The 14,681-nt window shown below is 51.8% G+C and overlaps 6 protein-coding genes across 23 annotated transcripts; 3 read left to right on the top strand and 3 right to left on the bottom strand.

Annotated features, from left to right (window-relative positions):
- Positions 1–2,916, bottom strand: PPTG_18431 (TKL protein kinase). The gene has a single exon (XM_008916572.1). It carries the CDS (start codon positions 2,883–2,885, stop codon positions 141–143), a length of 2,745 nt encoding a protein of 914 aa, XP_008914820.1. The 5' UTR covers positions 2,886–2,916; the 3' UTR covers positions 1–140.
- Positions 2,917–4,637: 1,721 nt separating this feature from the next.
- Positions 4,638–6,744, top strand: PPTG_18430 (hypothetical protein). Of its 3 annotated transcripts, none has more exons than XM_008916571.1 (3): positions 4,638–4,843; positions 4,969–5,045; positions 5,170–6,744. In XM_008916571.1, exon 3 carries the CDS (start codon positions 5,373–5,375, stop codon positions 6,453–6,455), a length of 1,083 nt encoding a protein of 360 aa, XP_008914819.1. In that variant the 5' UTR covers positions 4,638–4,843; positions 4,969–5,045; positions 5,170–5,372; the 3' UTR covers positions 6,456–6,744. The 3 variants fall into 3 exon arrangements, with proteins under 3 accessions (XP_008914819.1, XP_008914818.1, XP_008914817.1); XM_008916569.1 differs by having other exon boundaries at positions 4,657–4,843; positions 4,975–5,045; positions 5,170–6,723; XM_008916570.1 differs by having other exon boundaries at positions 4,643–4,843; positions 4,969–6,723.
- On the bottom strand, positions 6,592–9,994 carry PPTG_18429 (hypothetical protein). 16 transcript variants are annotated; one of them, XM_008916558.1, is made up of 7 exons: positions 8,644–9,994; positions 8,142–8,553; positions 8,006–8,074; positions 7,820–7,934; positions 7,328–7,753; positions 7,178–7,249; positions 6,592–7,102 (listed from the first exon to the last, which is right to left on the bottom strand). In XM_008916558.1, the coding sequence occupies exons 1-6, from the start codon at positions 8,699–8,701 to the stop codon at positions 7,244–7,246; spliced, it is 1,086 nt and encodes a 361-aa protein (XP_008914806.1). In that variant the 5' UTR covers positions 8,702–9,994; the 3' UTR covers positions 6,592–7,102; positions 7,178–7,243. The 16 variants fall into 16 exon arrangements, with proteins under 16 accessions (XP_008914806.1, XP_008914809.1, XP_008914812.1 ...); XM_008916561.1 differs by having other exon boundaries at positions 7,332–7,753; XM_008916564.1 differs by having other exon boundaries at positions 7,332–7,753; positions 8,142–9,994.
- PPTG_18428 (hypothetical protein) lies at positions 8,779–10,400 on the top strand. Its single transcript, XM_008916552.1, has one exon. It carries the CDS (start codon positions 8,835–8,837, stop codon positions 10,122–10,124), a length of 1,290 nt encoding a protein of 429 aa, XP_008914800.1. The 5' UTR covers positions 8,779–8,834; the 3' UTR covers positions 10,125–10,400.
- Positions 9,894–12,597, bottom strand: PPTG_18427 (hypothetical protein). The gene is made up of 2 exons (XM_008916551.1): positions 12,383–12,597; positions 9,894–12,292 (listed from the first exon to the last, which is right to left on the bottom strand). Coding segments are annotated over exons 1-2 (1,875 nt in total). The 5' UTR covers positions 12,385–12,597; the 3' UTR covers positions 9,894–10,419.
- A 767-nt stretch (positions 12,598–13,364) lies between these two features.
- Positions 13,365–14,646, top strand: PPTG_18426 (hypothetical protein; the record flags this gene model as incomplete). The annotated part of the gene is made up of 3 exons (XM_008916550.1): positions 13,365–13,954; positions 14,029–14,586; positions 14,634–14,646. The coding sequence occupies 3 exons, from the start codon at positions 13,365–13,367 to the stop codon at positions 14,644–14,646; spliced, it is 1,161 nt and encodes a 386-aa protein (XP_008914798.1).
- Between the last annotated feature and the right edge of the window lie 35 nt (positions 14,647–14,681).

The following is a 14,681-nucleotide window of genomic DNA, read 5'->3' as shown; positions in this document are numbered from 1 at the left end:
TATTATATTTTAATCATTTATTTGGTAAAACAAAAACAGTAACAGTTGTGTTCCTGACAATTTGAAACATGTTGAGACGGTAATAAAAGGCATGCTTTTACCAAAAAGTGAGATAATTGAAATAAACAAAAACCAATTTGCTATGCTGGGGACGGGCTCTCATCGAAGCCATCGAACTCGTGTAAGTCATGCGGGGACTCAAGGAGGAGTCTCGTGTGCAGTTGCTCCGCTGCATCGCCAGCTACCATGGCCGGCGCTTTCTTGTCGCTCTTCCCTTTTCCTTTTCGGCGGAATCGGTGCCGCGATTTGGATGTCCTGGGCAGTTTGAGGCGCTGCCCCAACTTCCGGCAGGCGCAGACTCCATTTTCCAGCAGCGTTCGGTCAGATTGGGATTGAGAGCTGTCACTCCGAACTCGAGAACTGTTGTAGGGGTTCGAAGAGCCTGAGCGATGCGACGTGCGACGCGAAGGGCGAGATGGCGAGCTGATCACCGTGGCGCTCTCTGCGTCAGGTTTCAAAGTGTGATCTTGCGTATAAGCCCCAACAACAAGTGGCTGGCAGAGATTGATGTTGTCATCATCGAAGAAATACACTTCCTCTGATTCTTCGAATGGACGTGCATGTTTACAGTGATGCAGCAGTCCGGAATCCATGAGAGCGTTGCCTAGACGCACAGCTTCACTGGTTGAGTCGACGTACTGAAGCTCACACATGTGGGAAATGGCTTCTTCGCCAGAGAACCCTTGCAGAGCAGCCAGTGGAGCACTCGAAGAATCGATAGGTTTAGCCTGACGCATGGCATCTTCTAGTTCGTCTGCCAACTCAAGCGCAAAAGCGGCACTGAGTTCCTCCTGAATACTTTCAAGCGCACTCACCACACAGTGCGCTGAAGGACGGAGTCTTGGATCATGTTGCCAGCAGCTCTCGATGATAGCACGAATGCTAGGGTTTAGTCGGAGATCCAGCTCGGGACGCTGGCCTTCGAGCACGTGATCAAATATGCGGAAATGATTGTTGCCGGTACCAGGAAATTTCTCTTGTCCAGGATTTAGTACGTCCCACATGGTGATACCCAACGAGTACACATCGGCTGCTTCACCATACGCTGCAAGTCCTGCTCGTCCGTTGATAACTTCAGGAGCCATGTAGTCGACTGTACCCTTGACTGTCATACGGATCGCGTTAGCGTCGCTGCTGTCATTTGTGGTGGTTTTTACGGCGTCTACTCCGTTCAACACGAATGATCCTCGAAGTTGCTGCAGGTTAGCAGCTCCGACAACTGCAATTTCGATGCTGGCACGCTCTGCTGGAACCTTTGCACTCGAGTCCTCACTGGACAGCATTGCTACGGTGGAGACTTTTTCTCCACCGTATCCGCTCAAACTGCTCCGGTGTGTAGTAACTGGAGCACTCACAAAGCCATTGCTGATGACCTGTGCTCGAGGAAGAGAGCGAGACTCACCAAAGTCAGTGAGTTTGACGCTGCAGTTCGCATCCACAAGGAAGTTGGTCGGTTTGATGTCACGGTGTAGGAATGGTGGACGGAAGCTGTGCAAGTAAGCAACGGCTCGTGCTGCGTCCAACATGAAGGCGACATTGAGTAGCAATTGCTGGCGGTTGTGATCATGCTCGCTCACTCTTGATCGTCGTCTTGCTGCTGCAACCGTGACATCTTCCAGACTCCCAACGCAAAGCTCGTTGACAAGGCAAATGGTGGGCGGGCACACGCACATGCCATGGAAAGCAACGATGTTCGGGTGATTTAGTGCGCCACAAAGTGCTGCTTCATGCGAGAATGCGGCGACAGTGTCTTCCGTGAAATCGGTAGGAGTGTACACTTTAACCGCGACGTCGGTTGATGAACGTAGTACCCCCTTGAAGACGACAGCACTAGCTCCAACCCCGATACGCTGTTGCAATTCCAGATAGGCGAAGTCGATGATAAACTTGCGATGCATTTCAATCAGAATGTGGAGTCCCTTGGAGGACACACGCTCCGGCATTCCACGAGTTTGGCAAAACAATCGCTGCAGAGCTACAGCGCGCTGACCCATACCTCTCCAGTGCTCGGTATCTGCACGCAATACGCGCCAGATAACCAGCGGACAGAGCGAACCGCACAGTAGATTCGAGTACGTGAGATAGAAACCTGTCTCCAAATGTCCTTGTCGAAAGCATTCGTTGTACGCGAATAGAAGTGCGTAGTAGATGTACGCGAACACACAGTACTCTCGCAATGTACGCTTGCTGGCTCGAACTGGTGGACGAATAAGCACGTACGAGTACAGCAACAATAGCAGTGCGCGTGCAGCTGTCAGTGGAGCGTATAAATCGAAGGCTGGGAAGTAGTTTGTAATGGCCCAGACGAGAGGAATGGTGTAGGTTGACAGTGCCAGTGTGATCATCAACGTACGTCGAAGTGCTGGACCTGATACACTCTTCTGGAGCATGAACACTATAACGCTAAGGAAGACGAATTGACGGCCCGAGTAGAAGACCTCCGTCGCAAGCTTGGAGATTTCGTAGGTGTAAAGGTCCGTGGCCAACGCCGAACAGAAGAAACCCGTGTAGATCCCCGTGGTGCATCCGAGCACCCATAGAAGTGGTTCATACGCTGGCAAGATGATTTTCCGTGCAGCGGTGGTATCACCGCGTAAAGCTTCATTCCGGTTGAATCGCAAGTAGATCACCAGGATGATACAAAGAAAACACATGATGCCATAACCCAGTAATAGGAAGAGCTGCAACGTGTGGAAGCGAGACAGCAGATACGCCATCATCGCCTGCTTGGCTGCAACTTCTTCCGGACTGGGCGTTGGAGCGACCGTAGCATTGACGAGCGTGGAGTTGACGAAGAATGACCCGCTGCCACCTTGAGACGACATGGTGTCGATACGAAGTGCTGTTAGCAGGAGGTGACGGGTTGGAGGTCGTTTAAATACTAGGGATCAACTAACGCTGAGTTGGTGGTGGTGGCGGCTTGAAACGCTGCAGTTGAGCTGTGCTTCTGACCACTGGACGTAGGAGGTGGCGAACAATTGGATTGTGAGCATGGGTAGAGGATACAGAGGAACGACAAAAGCGTCGAAAGCGTCGAAAGCATGTTGCTCAGAGCAAGTTGCTTTGCGGTTTCCTTGGAGAGCAGTGGTCTGTGGAAAATGCCAGTGTAGTGTGAGTCAACGTATCGAAATGATCGGACCTTTTGGACCCGTTGAACCAATCATTGAATTTAGACAATTCGGCTAAATTCAATGATTGGATGATCTTTAAGAGTCGCAAACGACTTCAACGTCAAAGGTTTATCTTCCACAAAATGTACGGACGGATACGATGTGGAGCTACTCACAGGTTCAGATCGGTATCATGTTTATATGACGGGTATTGCTAGAGAGAGCGTCTTCGAGCAGCTTAAGCGATGAAATCAAGTGGATCCTCGCGAAATTGGTGCCTAATAAAAAAAAAAGACAACTCGTCAGTCGTGCATGTGTCTAGTTTGCTGCCACTTCACTGACCTCTTCGTGCTTATTCCATCATAGATCTCCAATACGGCGGACGAGTACACAAAAGAGCTAACTGGTCTAGTGTCAATACAGTCAGCTCCGGCATTTTTCGTTTGCAGCAACCATCTGAACAGCTTCAAGCGCCTTGTATAAAGTCGGAGCTTCTTCACCGAATTCACATTCCTCCTCATCACCTGGGCGAATATTAGCTATGCCACGTGTTCAAACACAAATGCGGGATGGGATGCGATGGCGCTTTTGCGTTACTACCATTCTTTGCGGTTCCGGCTTCCTTCAACAGCCCCAATGCAACTTGCGAGCCAATGTGGGTGGCGTTGCAGCATTTGTGTCGACAGAGGTCGAAGAGCAACAGTGTTTGTCGAAAGGCAACAACGTTTGGCGATAAATACAGTCCATGTAACTGTTGAATAAGTTTGAGTGGTATTGTGTGCTCTTTGTAAATGGTGGTTGAGGCGGTGACGAGCTTTCCAGTAGCTCGAAAAAGGTAAAGGAGCTGATGCTAAGTTACAGCGAGACAAATCGAGCCATGGCACTTCAACGAGGCAACTTGAAGATGTGACACGATCCATGTCGCGTCATTTTTGGCGCCAAAACAAAGGTGAAGGTGGATTAACTTGATACTATCATCGATACAGACTTTTCCCTCGAGGAGCGCCGCTGTCGCAGCATTGCTGCTGCTACTGAGCTTGTCAGGCATCACGTCAGCGCGAAAACGGTCGGTCTCCTCCATAGCGTAGCACACTATGCTGGCTGCGATGTGCGGGTAGGGACCTTTGGATGATTTGTAAGACATCGCTGCATTGTGCTTGTGCAATCACGACCAATCGTTGGGAACGGCATACAAACTCCAAGTGTAAGCTTGAAGTGGACTTGTACAAAATCAGCAAGATCGCTGCCGCTTATAATTAGCCGGCTGAGTGAGTCAACGGCGCTTGAGTGCTTAGCGTAAATAAACCCGAAGCAATGTCGACCCTAAACGATGTCGTCTATCTGTAGGACAATCCATGCCGCTCCTCGAATTATCGCCAAGTTGAAGTCCCAATTTTTCTGAGCTGCGATTCGCCAAAAAAATTCCAACTTCAACTCACTTCAACCAATCACTCGCCATTGCGAAAGGGTACAGTGCCTTTGCCACCTCGGCCAGAACCAGAAGAAAGGCCTTCATTATCGAAGTCAACGCAGTTATCGAAGTCGAAGCAGGACGACATAAGACCACTGCAACAGTTCCCTGTTAGCGTCGAGTTGGCAGCATCAGTCTCAACTTCACTTTGGTATCTTCCAACCGCAAAGTTTGTGGGCCGAACGCACATACTAGTCAGTAGGTAAGTTGAAGTGATGGCTCTCACATCAGTCTCCAGTGTGTCTTAAAAAAATTTTGTTGTGTTTGCCTCGAACAACCACCTGATTGATCCATTTCTCGTGATTTGTGGCGGGTTTGGTGCTGTAGCAACAGATTGAGCCAATCGAGCCGAGGAAGAGCTGTGCTTGGTGTCGCAGCATACAAAGCCCAAGTGAAAAAAACAGGTGAGTAGGGAAAAGCAACAGGGCTGTGGAGGAAGCGTGCTCCTTTTCTGCAGACTCCAAGCCCTGCGCGTTTGAATGGCGGACGTGTGTTGCTGACTCTCTTCTCTGTGCGCCGTACTTGAAGCCTCTGGTCTCGCCACTTCACTGTAGAATCTCTAGGAGCCACCAACTTCAATCGAGGCACCAAAACCGAAGCGATACTCGACTTGCTTCAAGGCTAGAGCCACGACAAGGACAAGAACTTTTGGATCCTCTCTTCTCTCTAGTTGAAGCCACACTTGCTTCAACGTCCCATCCATCCATTCGAGCACCATTCCGTCCGAAACAATGCTATCCATGGTCAATAGCAGCCAGTCTGTTGGCAACAACGCTGGCAGCAACACCAGTTCAAGCACCACAAACACAAGTGTCAGTATGAACACAGGAACGTCCGTCGCACACGCTATTGCGAGCTTAGCGCACAGCGGGAACACCAATTCGCAGTACAACCCGCTGACTCTGCAGCTTCAGCAGCCACAGGACTCTGCCAACCAAACACGGCATCACCACGTCAGCAACGCAACCAACAATGCCGCTGCGGTGCTGACCTCGGTCTCTCGTGTCGGTATGCCGGCTGCAGTAGCGACGGCCCCGAAGAAGCGGTCAACCAAGTCCAAGTGCTCTCCTGGTTTACGTAGTGGCAAGTGGACACCAGAGGAGGAGGCGTTCACTAACACGATCATCCACTACTTCAAGCGCGGACTCCTGGACGTGGAAGATGGCACCTCTCTCCGCTGGTATCTAGCGAAGCGTCTGAACTGCGAGGCCATGCGTGTGACCAAGAAGCTCAAGGGCGACAGCTCCATTGGCAAGCAGATCTTCCGCGCCGTAGAGAACACACCTGCCAGTCGCCAAGCTATTAGACACGCCCGTGAAGAACTCGCGGTAATGGAAGCTCGCTTCCTCGAGTCACTCAGTGGCAGTGGTGTTGGTCCGGGTACGCAGCATATCCCCTCCGCTTCATTGCCGTCTTCCCTCGCTGTGTCAGTCCGTGGCCGCAAGATCCTGCCAAACATGAAGAATAGTGACGGTCAGCCTCTGACTTTGGCTCCCATGCCACAGCCCAAGTCTGAAGACGCGAGACTGCTGATGCACTTCTTCTGTGAAGCACATGACGGCTCTGAAGAGGAGCCGGAAGACGAGAAGAAAGTGGAGAAGAAAGTGGAGAAGAAAGTGGAGAAGAAAGCGGAGTCTGGCAGCCTCAGCATTGACCTGAGCGGGAAACTCGGCAAGAAGCGACCGCTGTCGAGCGTTACGAATGTGGAGAAGGCTGAAACCTCTAAGGACATCAAGTCACCAGAGAAGAAAGATGTTGCCTCTCCACAGACGAAGAAGCAGGCGATCGAGGTCGTTAACCCCACTGTTGAATGAGCTGTACACACCGCACAGCGAGACTATTTAGGCGATTACTCGAAGGTCTAGAGAGCGACGCCGCACCTCCACAATATTTACAAGACAACCAACACGGAAGAAACGAGGAACGAGGGCTGGCCTCGCACAATCTTACCGCTCTGGTAGTTGTAGCGTAGCTGAATGACAAAAGAAAAAGGCAGACGTTAGACGCGCACACCCATACACCCTTCTGCCACATGTACATATTCATTTTGGTCTAAAATACAAAGTTTTACGAAAAGTGCTCCATGATCACAACACTTTGCTTCGAGCTGCTGTTGCGCATTACAGGGGGATTAGCAGCGAAAGCGATAGCAGCTTTGCTTGGCGTTGTCGTGGTGACTAAGCTAGACGTGGTGATGCTGTATCCACGAGCAGAGACCCAAGTGAGCAACCACTTCAAGTTGGTTAGAGCATACGTGAGCGCCTTAGTCCACTCCTTGTGCTTGTTTTTCAGAAAGAGAATGGAATATCCCCCGATAGAGTGCTTTGCCACCTTGTAAGGAAGTCGGATGGACGGATCTCGCGCTCGCACGAATGCCATCAACTGACCCAGACACGTGATCCAAGCTCCCAGACCCAAGTTGAAGTGAGATTCAGCGAAGTTTTGTTGATCCGAACCGTGTCTACATGGCAGAAAGGACCAATTTAACACAATTAGCACAGATGTTCCACGTTGTCTCCACAATAGAACAACGTACAGACAGTACTCCATGCGGAGATTGCTAGTTCGAATAATCTTTGAAAAGCTGCCCAGTGGAACAATCTTAAAGCTGCAACACAAAAGACAAAAAGATCGTTAGTAAAAGTCGAAGGCGTTTAGACAATCTGATACACTGCAAGCGTTTGACGTACTCGGAGAACTCCAGACCAACCATATTCGCTAGCGTCTGCAATAGTAACGCGCACTCGCCGAACGCAGCATTTATCTCATTCCACTCCAAGGCCAACGATGCAGACTGACCCATGCGGAACTGGTTGATGGTGCCGAATGCGCCGTCATAACCGATGATGAACATGTCTGTAAGAATATTCAAGTATTTGGCCGACGCCACCTTACGCTCCATCGTATCGATTTGTGCCGTGCCTGCATCTCTGATTTCTTGAAACACGGATTCTTGCAGCTGCAACCCGTTGAATTGATCCCACAGCCCTGCTTCTTCATAAATGAGAGCCTTCTCCTCTTCGTTCATCGCTTCTTGCTGCTGAGCAATGGCTTCGCGCTCGCTCTCCATCAACTTCAAACTCTCCTCCAATGCATTCAGCTCGTTCTCGTACTTCATAAACATAATTACATAATTTAGCACCGAAAACAGTGACAGACATTCATTTGTTGCACGTACAAAGCGAATTTTGTCGTCAATGTGCTCGATATCTTCGCTGTGGGCGGTAGAGCTGGTTGTATTGTGTAGGAAACCCGTAAAGCAGCGTTTCTCGTAACGCGCACGCTCAGCTTGCCTTCAAGAGTGCATGAGTCAACCTAAGCTACAGCAGTAAAACGAAAAAAAAAAATACACTAAAGAGCGTACCCGTCGATCATCGTGACCATGCCGTCCATGCACTCCTTACACACTGGGGTTGTCACAGGCAGCCCAGCACTGTACGCATCAGACAACCGTATTATCAGCACGACGTAAACACCAAGCATACCTTACAGCTTCATACCAATGTGCTTGTTGTGTTGTGAGCAGTTGCACGTGGTGACTCAAGTCTGCATAGGTAGGCACCGCCACCATACTGTCCTCCATTTCAGGGTTCTCCTCCTCGTGACTAGCATGACCCACATGGGCCTCAAAGTATCTCCCAGTAGCAGTGAAGCTGTCCTTCATCCTTTGCTGTTGACGTCTTTGTCGTTGCTGCAGCTTCTGCCTCCTCTGCGCCTGTTGTCGCCTTTGCTCTTGCTGATGCTGTTGCTGTAGCGACAAATTGTAGCGTGCACTGGCGTATAAGTCTTCACCAAAGGCTCCAGACTCGCCCATCTCTGGTGGCGTCGTGGCCGTCGCAGGTAGCTTCTGCAGCAGCAACATACTCTGGGAGGCGCTGGCCGTGGGGAGAAGCACATAGGATTCACCCAATACTGTGCAGTAGGCCGCGAATTACACAGCAAAATGAAGACCAGTGTAAGGAGCACGCATCGAGTTAGGATAAACGACCGAAGACGCCCTACCTGGCGCGCTGAGCAGCTCGCTCTCGAGCGACCTACGGCACTGCTGACATCTTCGCATGCTTCTTGAAGAATGCGGGCACCTATCTTATGGCATGATTACTCTCTACTACAGGTTCTGATTCAAAAGCGCACAATCATTTCGGTCCGCCCTCTAACTCGCCCACCAGTCTCCGAAGCACCAAGTCCCGAGCATGATCTACTATAGCAACCGCATCCTCTGGCGTCTGCTGCTGCACTCGCACGGGTCGTCCATCGCCTCCAGCTCTACACTAAGTCGTGCGGTCATCGTGGCAGCATTGTCGGCTGCATTGGTTCCCTTGCAGCGTGAGAAACCGACTCTGCTGCCTGCCGAGACGTTGGATCAGCTACTGCTTTCCGCATCGGTCTTCCTAGCGGTTCTACTAGGGCTACGAATCTTTGCTGCTTTGCGCCAATGGCAGCGAGGCGTGGAAGATGTAAGTGCCATTGCAGACGCTGCGCGTACCCTCACAGCCACCGCATGTGCCTTCGTACATTTCTCGCGCAAGGGCGTGGCCGACCGCGCACAGATCCGCAACAAATGCCAATTTATCCGGGACGTGAAGCGGTACATTTTGCTGTACGTGACGCTAGTGTTCCACGACTGCAATGAGAGTGACGCCCCACTTGAGTTGCGCGCGCTGCTGACACAGAAGGAGGCGGACGAGTTCTCGAGTACGGAAGTGCTGACACTGGGTGAACACACGTGGAATAGAGAGCGCAATGTGGTCGGGTCGTCCAACAAGTTGCGCGCAGCCGTGGTGGAGCTCTGGCTGCGACGCACGATCAACCGGGCGAGAAGGAAAAGCTATGTGACTGTGGAACAGGCCATGGAACTCAACAAAATCGTGTCGACACTCCCGCAGATGTACACGAAGATCTTTAACCTATGCAATGTGCCCATTGCATTCAACTTGGCGCAGTGCTTACACGTGTGTTTCGTCGGGTATTTGCTGCTGATGGGAGCGGCGTTGGCTCCCGTGATGGGGTTTATGACACCACTATACGTGGGCATTGCTGCGGTGCTGCTGTTTGCATTGGACAACGTGGCTTCGTCGATTGAGTGTCCGTTTGGACCGGACGCGAACGATGTGGATCTGGAAGCGCGTATCTTGTGCATTCAGGACGAGTTGAAGGTTATTCTTCAGGCACATTTCCACTCTGTGGGTCACGTGGACTCTTTCAAGGAGCAAGACCGCATGGCGTCGCTGTCGTCGCTGTTGTCAGTAGATGTTGAGACTGTGAATCGAGGTCGCAACCGGCACGGATCGGTATCTTCGTCGTACTCGTCAAATGAACGCCCGTCTCAGTACACTGCGCCGTCTTCAACGTCGGCCACCGATCGAGCTGTATTACTGTCTATCCAGCCAGAAGCCTACGGAGCCATCGAAGAAGCAGACGACGAATTAGCCAGCCCACCGGCGATGCACGGGTCAGACGACCACGCCCACATCGCTGTTTAGTCAGATAGTATGAAGTGAAGTTGGAGAGAAGTTCGAGTTCAATCTTGCTGGATGACATCATGAATTCAAAGAGTAAGATGAAATCGCACGTAACATTAGACTTTGATGATCTCTAATTTGCCTCACAAGTAATGGAGAGCAGGAGGCACAAACTGGGACGTCGCTCACCGGCTTCGTCATGGCCAACGACAACCAGTTTGATCACATCACCTACAAGCTCGTTCCACTTCACCTCGCCTTGATAATAATAAAAACTCGTAACACGACATCACTCACCCATGTCCTCACTTCGTGTTTAGTTCACGGTCCAACCCGAACTGGTTGTACTGCGCGGGTCGATTGTAGAGCTTGACTGGTTCGGCTGGTGGTCCTTGCTGAAATCGTGGGGCTCATCCAGGTAGTCCTCCTCCAGGATGGGCATGTTGGTAGCGCGACCCATTTCGTACGTTCCAACAGCAGGCAAGCTGGTGCCTGGCTCCGACGAGAAGTCACTAAAGTCGCTGCCCCTGTCAACACCTCCGAGCTGTCGGGTATCATATTCCCACTCAGACTCGTCATCATAACCAGACTGGAACGAGAACTTGCTGGTATCTGAAGGTCTCGAGCTCGAAACATCGTCACTTAATCCTGCAAAACTGGCACGGTCGTACGGGTTTAGCGAGAATGATTCACTGCTTTCCACTGATGCAGCCATCTGACCGGGCTCTGCGCGAATCGTTTTGTCGAATACGCCGCTATCCGCAGCGTTAACTGCAAGGTAGGACGGAGCAGCGTTGTTAGCGCTGTAGTCACCGCTCATATCCAGACCCTGCAACTGTGCCGGTGTTTTGTGTGACAGGAAGTTCGAAGACGCCATAGTGTAGTCGCTTGCACGGTCCAATCCGCTCACGGGCTGTCGGAATGGGACGTCCTTTGTACTCACATTATTGCGGCGTTTCTTCATGTAGCAGAAGAGCATGCCCGCCAACAAAATGGCTGCACCGATACCGATACCAACGTAAAGGAACAAATTGCTGCCGCCGCTACCACCATCAACAGATACAGTCACACTCGAGTAGATAGCCATGTCAATACGCTCTCCATCCACAGTCACCATGGCAACACGACCGAACATGGTGTATTGACCCGAGTTTTCGAACGTGTAGCTCGTCGAATAGCTGACGGCGTCACTTGTGAGGTTCATATCGTCGAATTCAGCGATAGCAAATGTAGATGATTCATCACCCGTGTACGTTGAGCAGTTAGCACCAGCCAAATTTCGCTGACAGCCGCTGAAGACTGACACGGGCACAACAGAGTAAACATCGGTTCGTGGGTTCTTAATAGCATCCGTCGACGAGACCTCAGCGATTAGCATTGAGTCATCTGTAGACGAATCTGTCATGTCCAGCATCCACGCGATATCAATCGTATCGCCGACGTTAACTTCAGTGGACGAGAGCGACATTGACATCGAACCAGGGCAGTATTCACCGGTACGAATGGTGAGATCTCCGGAAACGCTGGGGTCGAACACAGACACGTCTTTGGACGTCCAGCAGTACGTGGTGGTACCATCCGTGGTAATACTGCTAGGAGTAGTACCAGCGACGTCTCCAATTTGAACGGGGAAGAACGTCACGAAGTCGGCACGCGAGTTACCAGCGATGTTAACCACGAGATGCACATATCCCGTGTATTTGCCGTCCTTGGGGATAACGAGCTCCTCAGAGCCGAAAACCGCCACGTTGTCGGTGAAATCGTTCGGGTTGTTGCTCGAAGGGTAGTACGTTGAACTCTCACTTGCTGTAGAGAAGAGATCGCACGAGCGCCAGTCACACATGACTACATTGGCCACGGCAATGTCGTATGTGGTCTCGTTTGTGCTGCTAGAGGTGTCAGCCGAAGCGTTCGTGTGGCCGAGAAGATAGTCAGGCACGGGTACGCGCACAATAGGGACCGGGAATTCAAAGTTGGGGTCGGCTGACGACGTGTCCAGCGTGGCAGTGTAGCGCAGCGGAATCAGCGAGTTCTTCTCGAGCTCGTCGGCAATATCCACGCGGACGGTAATGGGGCACGAGCTGCCCTGGTCCTGCACCAACACGTCGTCCTCCACGGGTTGCTCCTGCGAGTACTTGTCCGAGATGTAGTAGCAGTACGTCGTACTGCCGTCCATTTTGAACGTCACCCTGCATCATCACCAGAGCGTTTCAATGTTAATACTTTACGACCCTAAGACCTAAAGCCAGCGTCTTGCCAGTCGACTTTGTAGGACGTACATGGTGGCCGGACACTAGCGATCTCGAGGGCTGGACGGGCTGAGGCTTGCGGGGCACGAAGGAAATGCGAAGACAGCAGAACTGGGCAACTGATTGCCGTCCTCGAGCTTCAGATGGCGGCCTTCCCGCTGGCCCCCCGTGTGTAAGAGCGATTGGAAGTGTGTTCGGACTGAATGTCCAGAACGCCAGTTCGCGCTGCATCGTGTGCCACTCCACCAAAACACAGAATGTACTTGGTCCACTGTTTAATTTCGAGTAAGTGCGAATAATTAGGCAGTAAGCAGCGTCGCCGAGCGACCTCGAGTCTGGCCCGCTCCAGCTGCTTGCCAGCGGAGTAACCTTTGGCACCACCATCAGGCCTCAATCGGCCATGATTCGTGGCCGAATATGGCTTTCATTTTGGTGAGTGTGTTTATCGACCCTCGCTCAGACGGTTTCGCCAGTCAAGTGAACTTGAAGAGCCATGAAGCCATGACACTTCTGCCTTGAACAACACTGCAATTGAGCGACTCTAGGTCGCTGCCAACCATAAAATACATTGTGTCGCCTGCAGTTGGACCAACGAGCGATGGTTGTGACACCCGGTCGAGGTGTTGCCGCGAATGCTCGAAGTCTCACCGAATGTGAGTCGCATTGATTTGGTCTTGGCCGCTCTCTTGCTCCCACTGGATACAGCGTAATTACAAAACTAGCCGCAAGTTCTTTATTTCTAGTAATTACAACATTAGCCTCTTAGGAATTTCCAGTAGTTTGGCCATTCTTCTAGGACAGTCTATGTACCGTAGCAGTCAGGATGTTTTACCAGAAATTGACGTTGCCTCGCTTTATGGACTTGTTTAATAGTGTTTACAATCGCGGTATGTTGGTACTTCCCTTCATTCTCTGACCGTTGACGGCAGTTGAAGCAGACAGGGACTTTTTGGCTTGGTCTCATTGAGACTCTCAAGAACCTGGTCTGCTCCATTGTTTGGCTAGGACGCTCATGCGCTCCCTTCACGCTGTGGGGGCGGCACTGCTGGCGCTGCTGCTTTCGGGCAGCTTGGCGGCCGTTGACGAGACGAACTGCTGGAAGATCGATGGCTCGACGTCCCTCGTAACGGCACTGGCTGCCTACTCTGGCTCGGCCTGCGCGGTGGACGTGACGATCCCGCTGGTGGCCGCGTCCTACGCGCCCAACGAGAGCATCTCACTGTTGTGGGGTGTGCAGCTCGAGCCTAAGTCGACTAACGCCATGGACGTTCCCATGCCGCCGGACACGATGATCACACTCAGCTCCGATAACGCCGGCTCCTACGTACAGATCCTCTCCACCTACGTACGAACGTGCGCCTCGAGGCTGCAGTGCACCCCGAGTATCTTAGGGGACGAGATATTCACAACCGCCCAGTCCGGTAATTTCTCCAGGTCCGATGCCACGTATTTCGAGACACTGGACGAGCTCTCCTTCGCAGAAGAAGGAAATTACACAGTGGCCGCCGTTGCCGTGCTCGGCAACGCCGACAACGATATATTACTGTACTACTTCCAGACATTTGCGGATATCGTCGTTAAGGAAGACCAAGTCGGGGCTGTGTGAGTTATTTGCTGCTGCATATCATGGATGGAGCGAGGATCTGATACGTAAAGTGATTTTATTGTGTTGACAGAGACTACGACAGCGCCACGACCTATTGCCGCGTGACAGCGCAGAACCCACTGGAGGATCGGCTAGACTCGAGCGTGTTACTTGCGAGCAGTGACAGCTCCGAGATCGAGGTGGCGATTGATGTAAACAATGTTGTGCAGGCCAACCAGGCCTTTGACGTCGTCTGGACGGCCACGCTGACGCGTAACTCGTCCAAGGACATCCAGTTGCCTTCACCCCTGAAGGCCGTCTACGTGTTGGCCGACGATGACATGAAAGACAGTGGGTATTACACCATCGTGGGCTCGATCGTGAAGCTGTGCGAGCGCGACATGGGCTGCGACGAGTATTCGAGCACATTCACCGCATCATCTGCTGATTATTCCGCGAACTTTACGTCGGCAGACACTGCGACGTTCAACTCAAGCAGCATTGTCGTTCCCTCGACAGGCTGGTATACAGGCTTTGTCCAGGTGACGCTGGCAGGAGCCGACGCAGACTCACAGAGATACGATTTTGTTAAATTCTTCGAGATCTACGCAACCCAGGAGAACATGTCGAAACAGGTAGAGAGCGAGACGTACGTGGACGATGGCAGTGAGTCTTACTGCTGGGAAGTTGTAGCAGATGCCGAAGATGAGGACGTGGATGCTACGAGTGTGGTGTTCTCGGGGA

Source organism: Phytophthora parasitica, assembly GCF_000247585.1.
Source record: "Phytophthora parasitica INRA-310 unplaced genomic scaffold supercont2.86, whole genome shotgun sequence".
Classification (NCBI taxonomy): Eukaryota; Oomycota; class Peronosporomycetes; order Peronosporales; family Peronosporaceae; genus Phytophthora; species Phytophthora nicotianae.
Note: the sequence above shows the minus strand (reverse complement) of the source record. Positions and strands in the feature narration are given on the sequence as shown.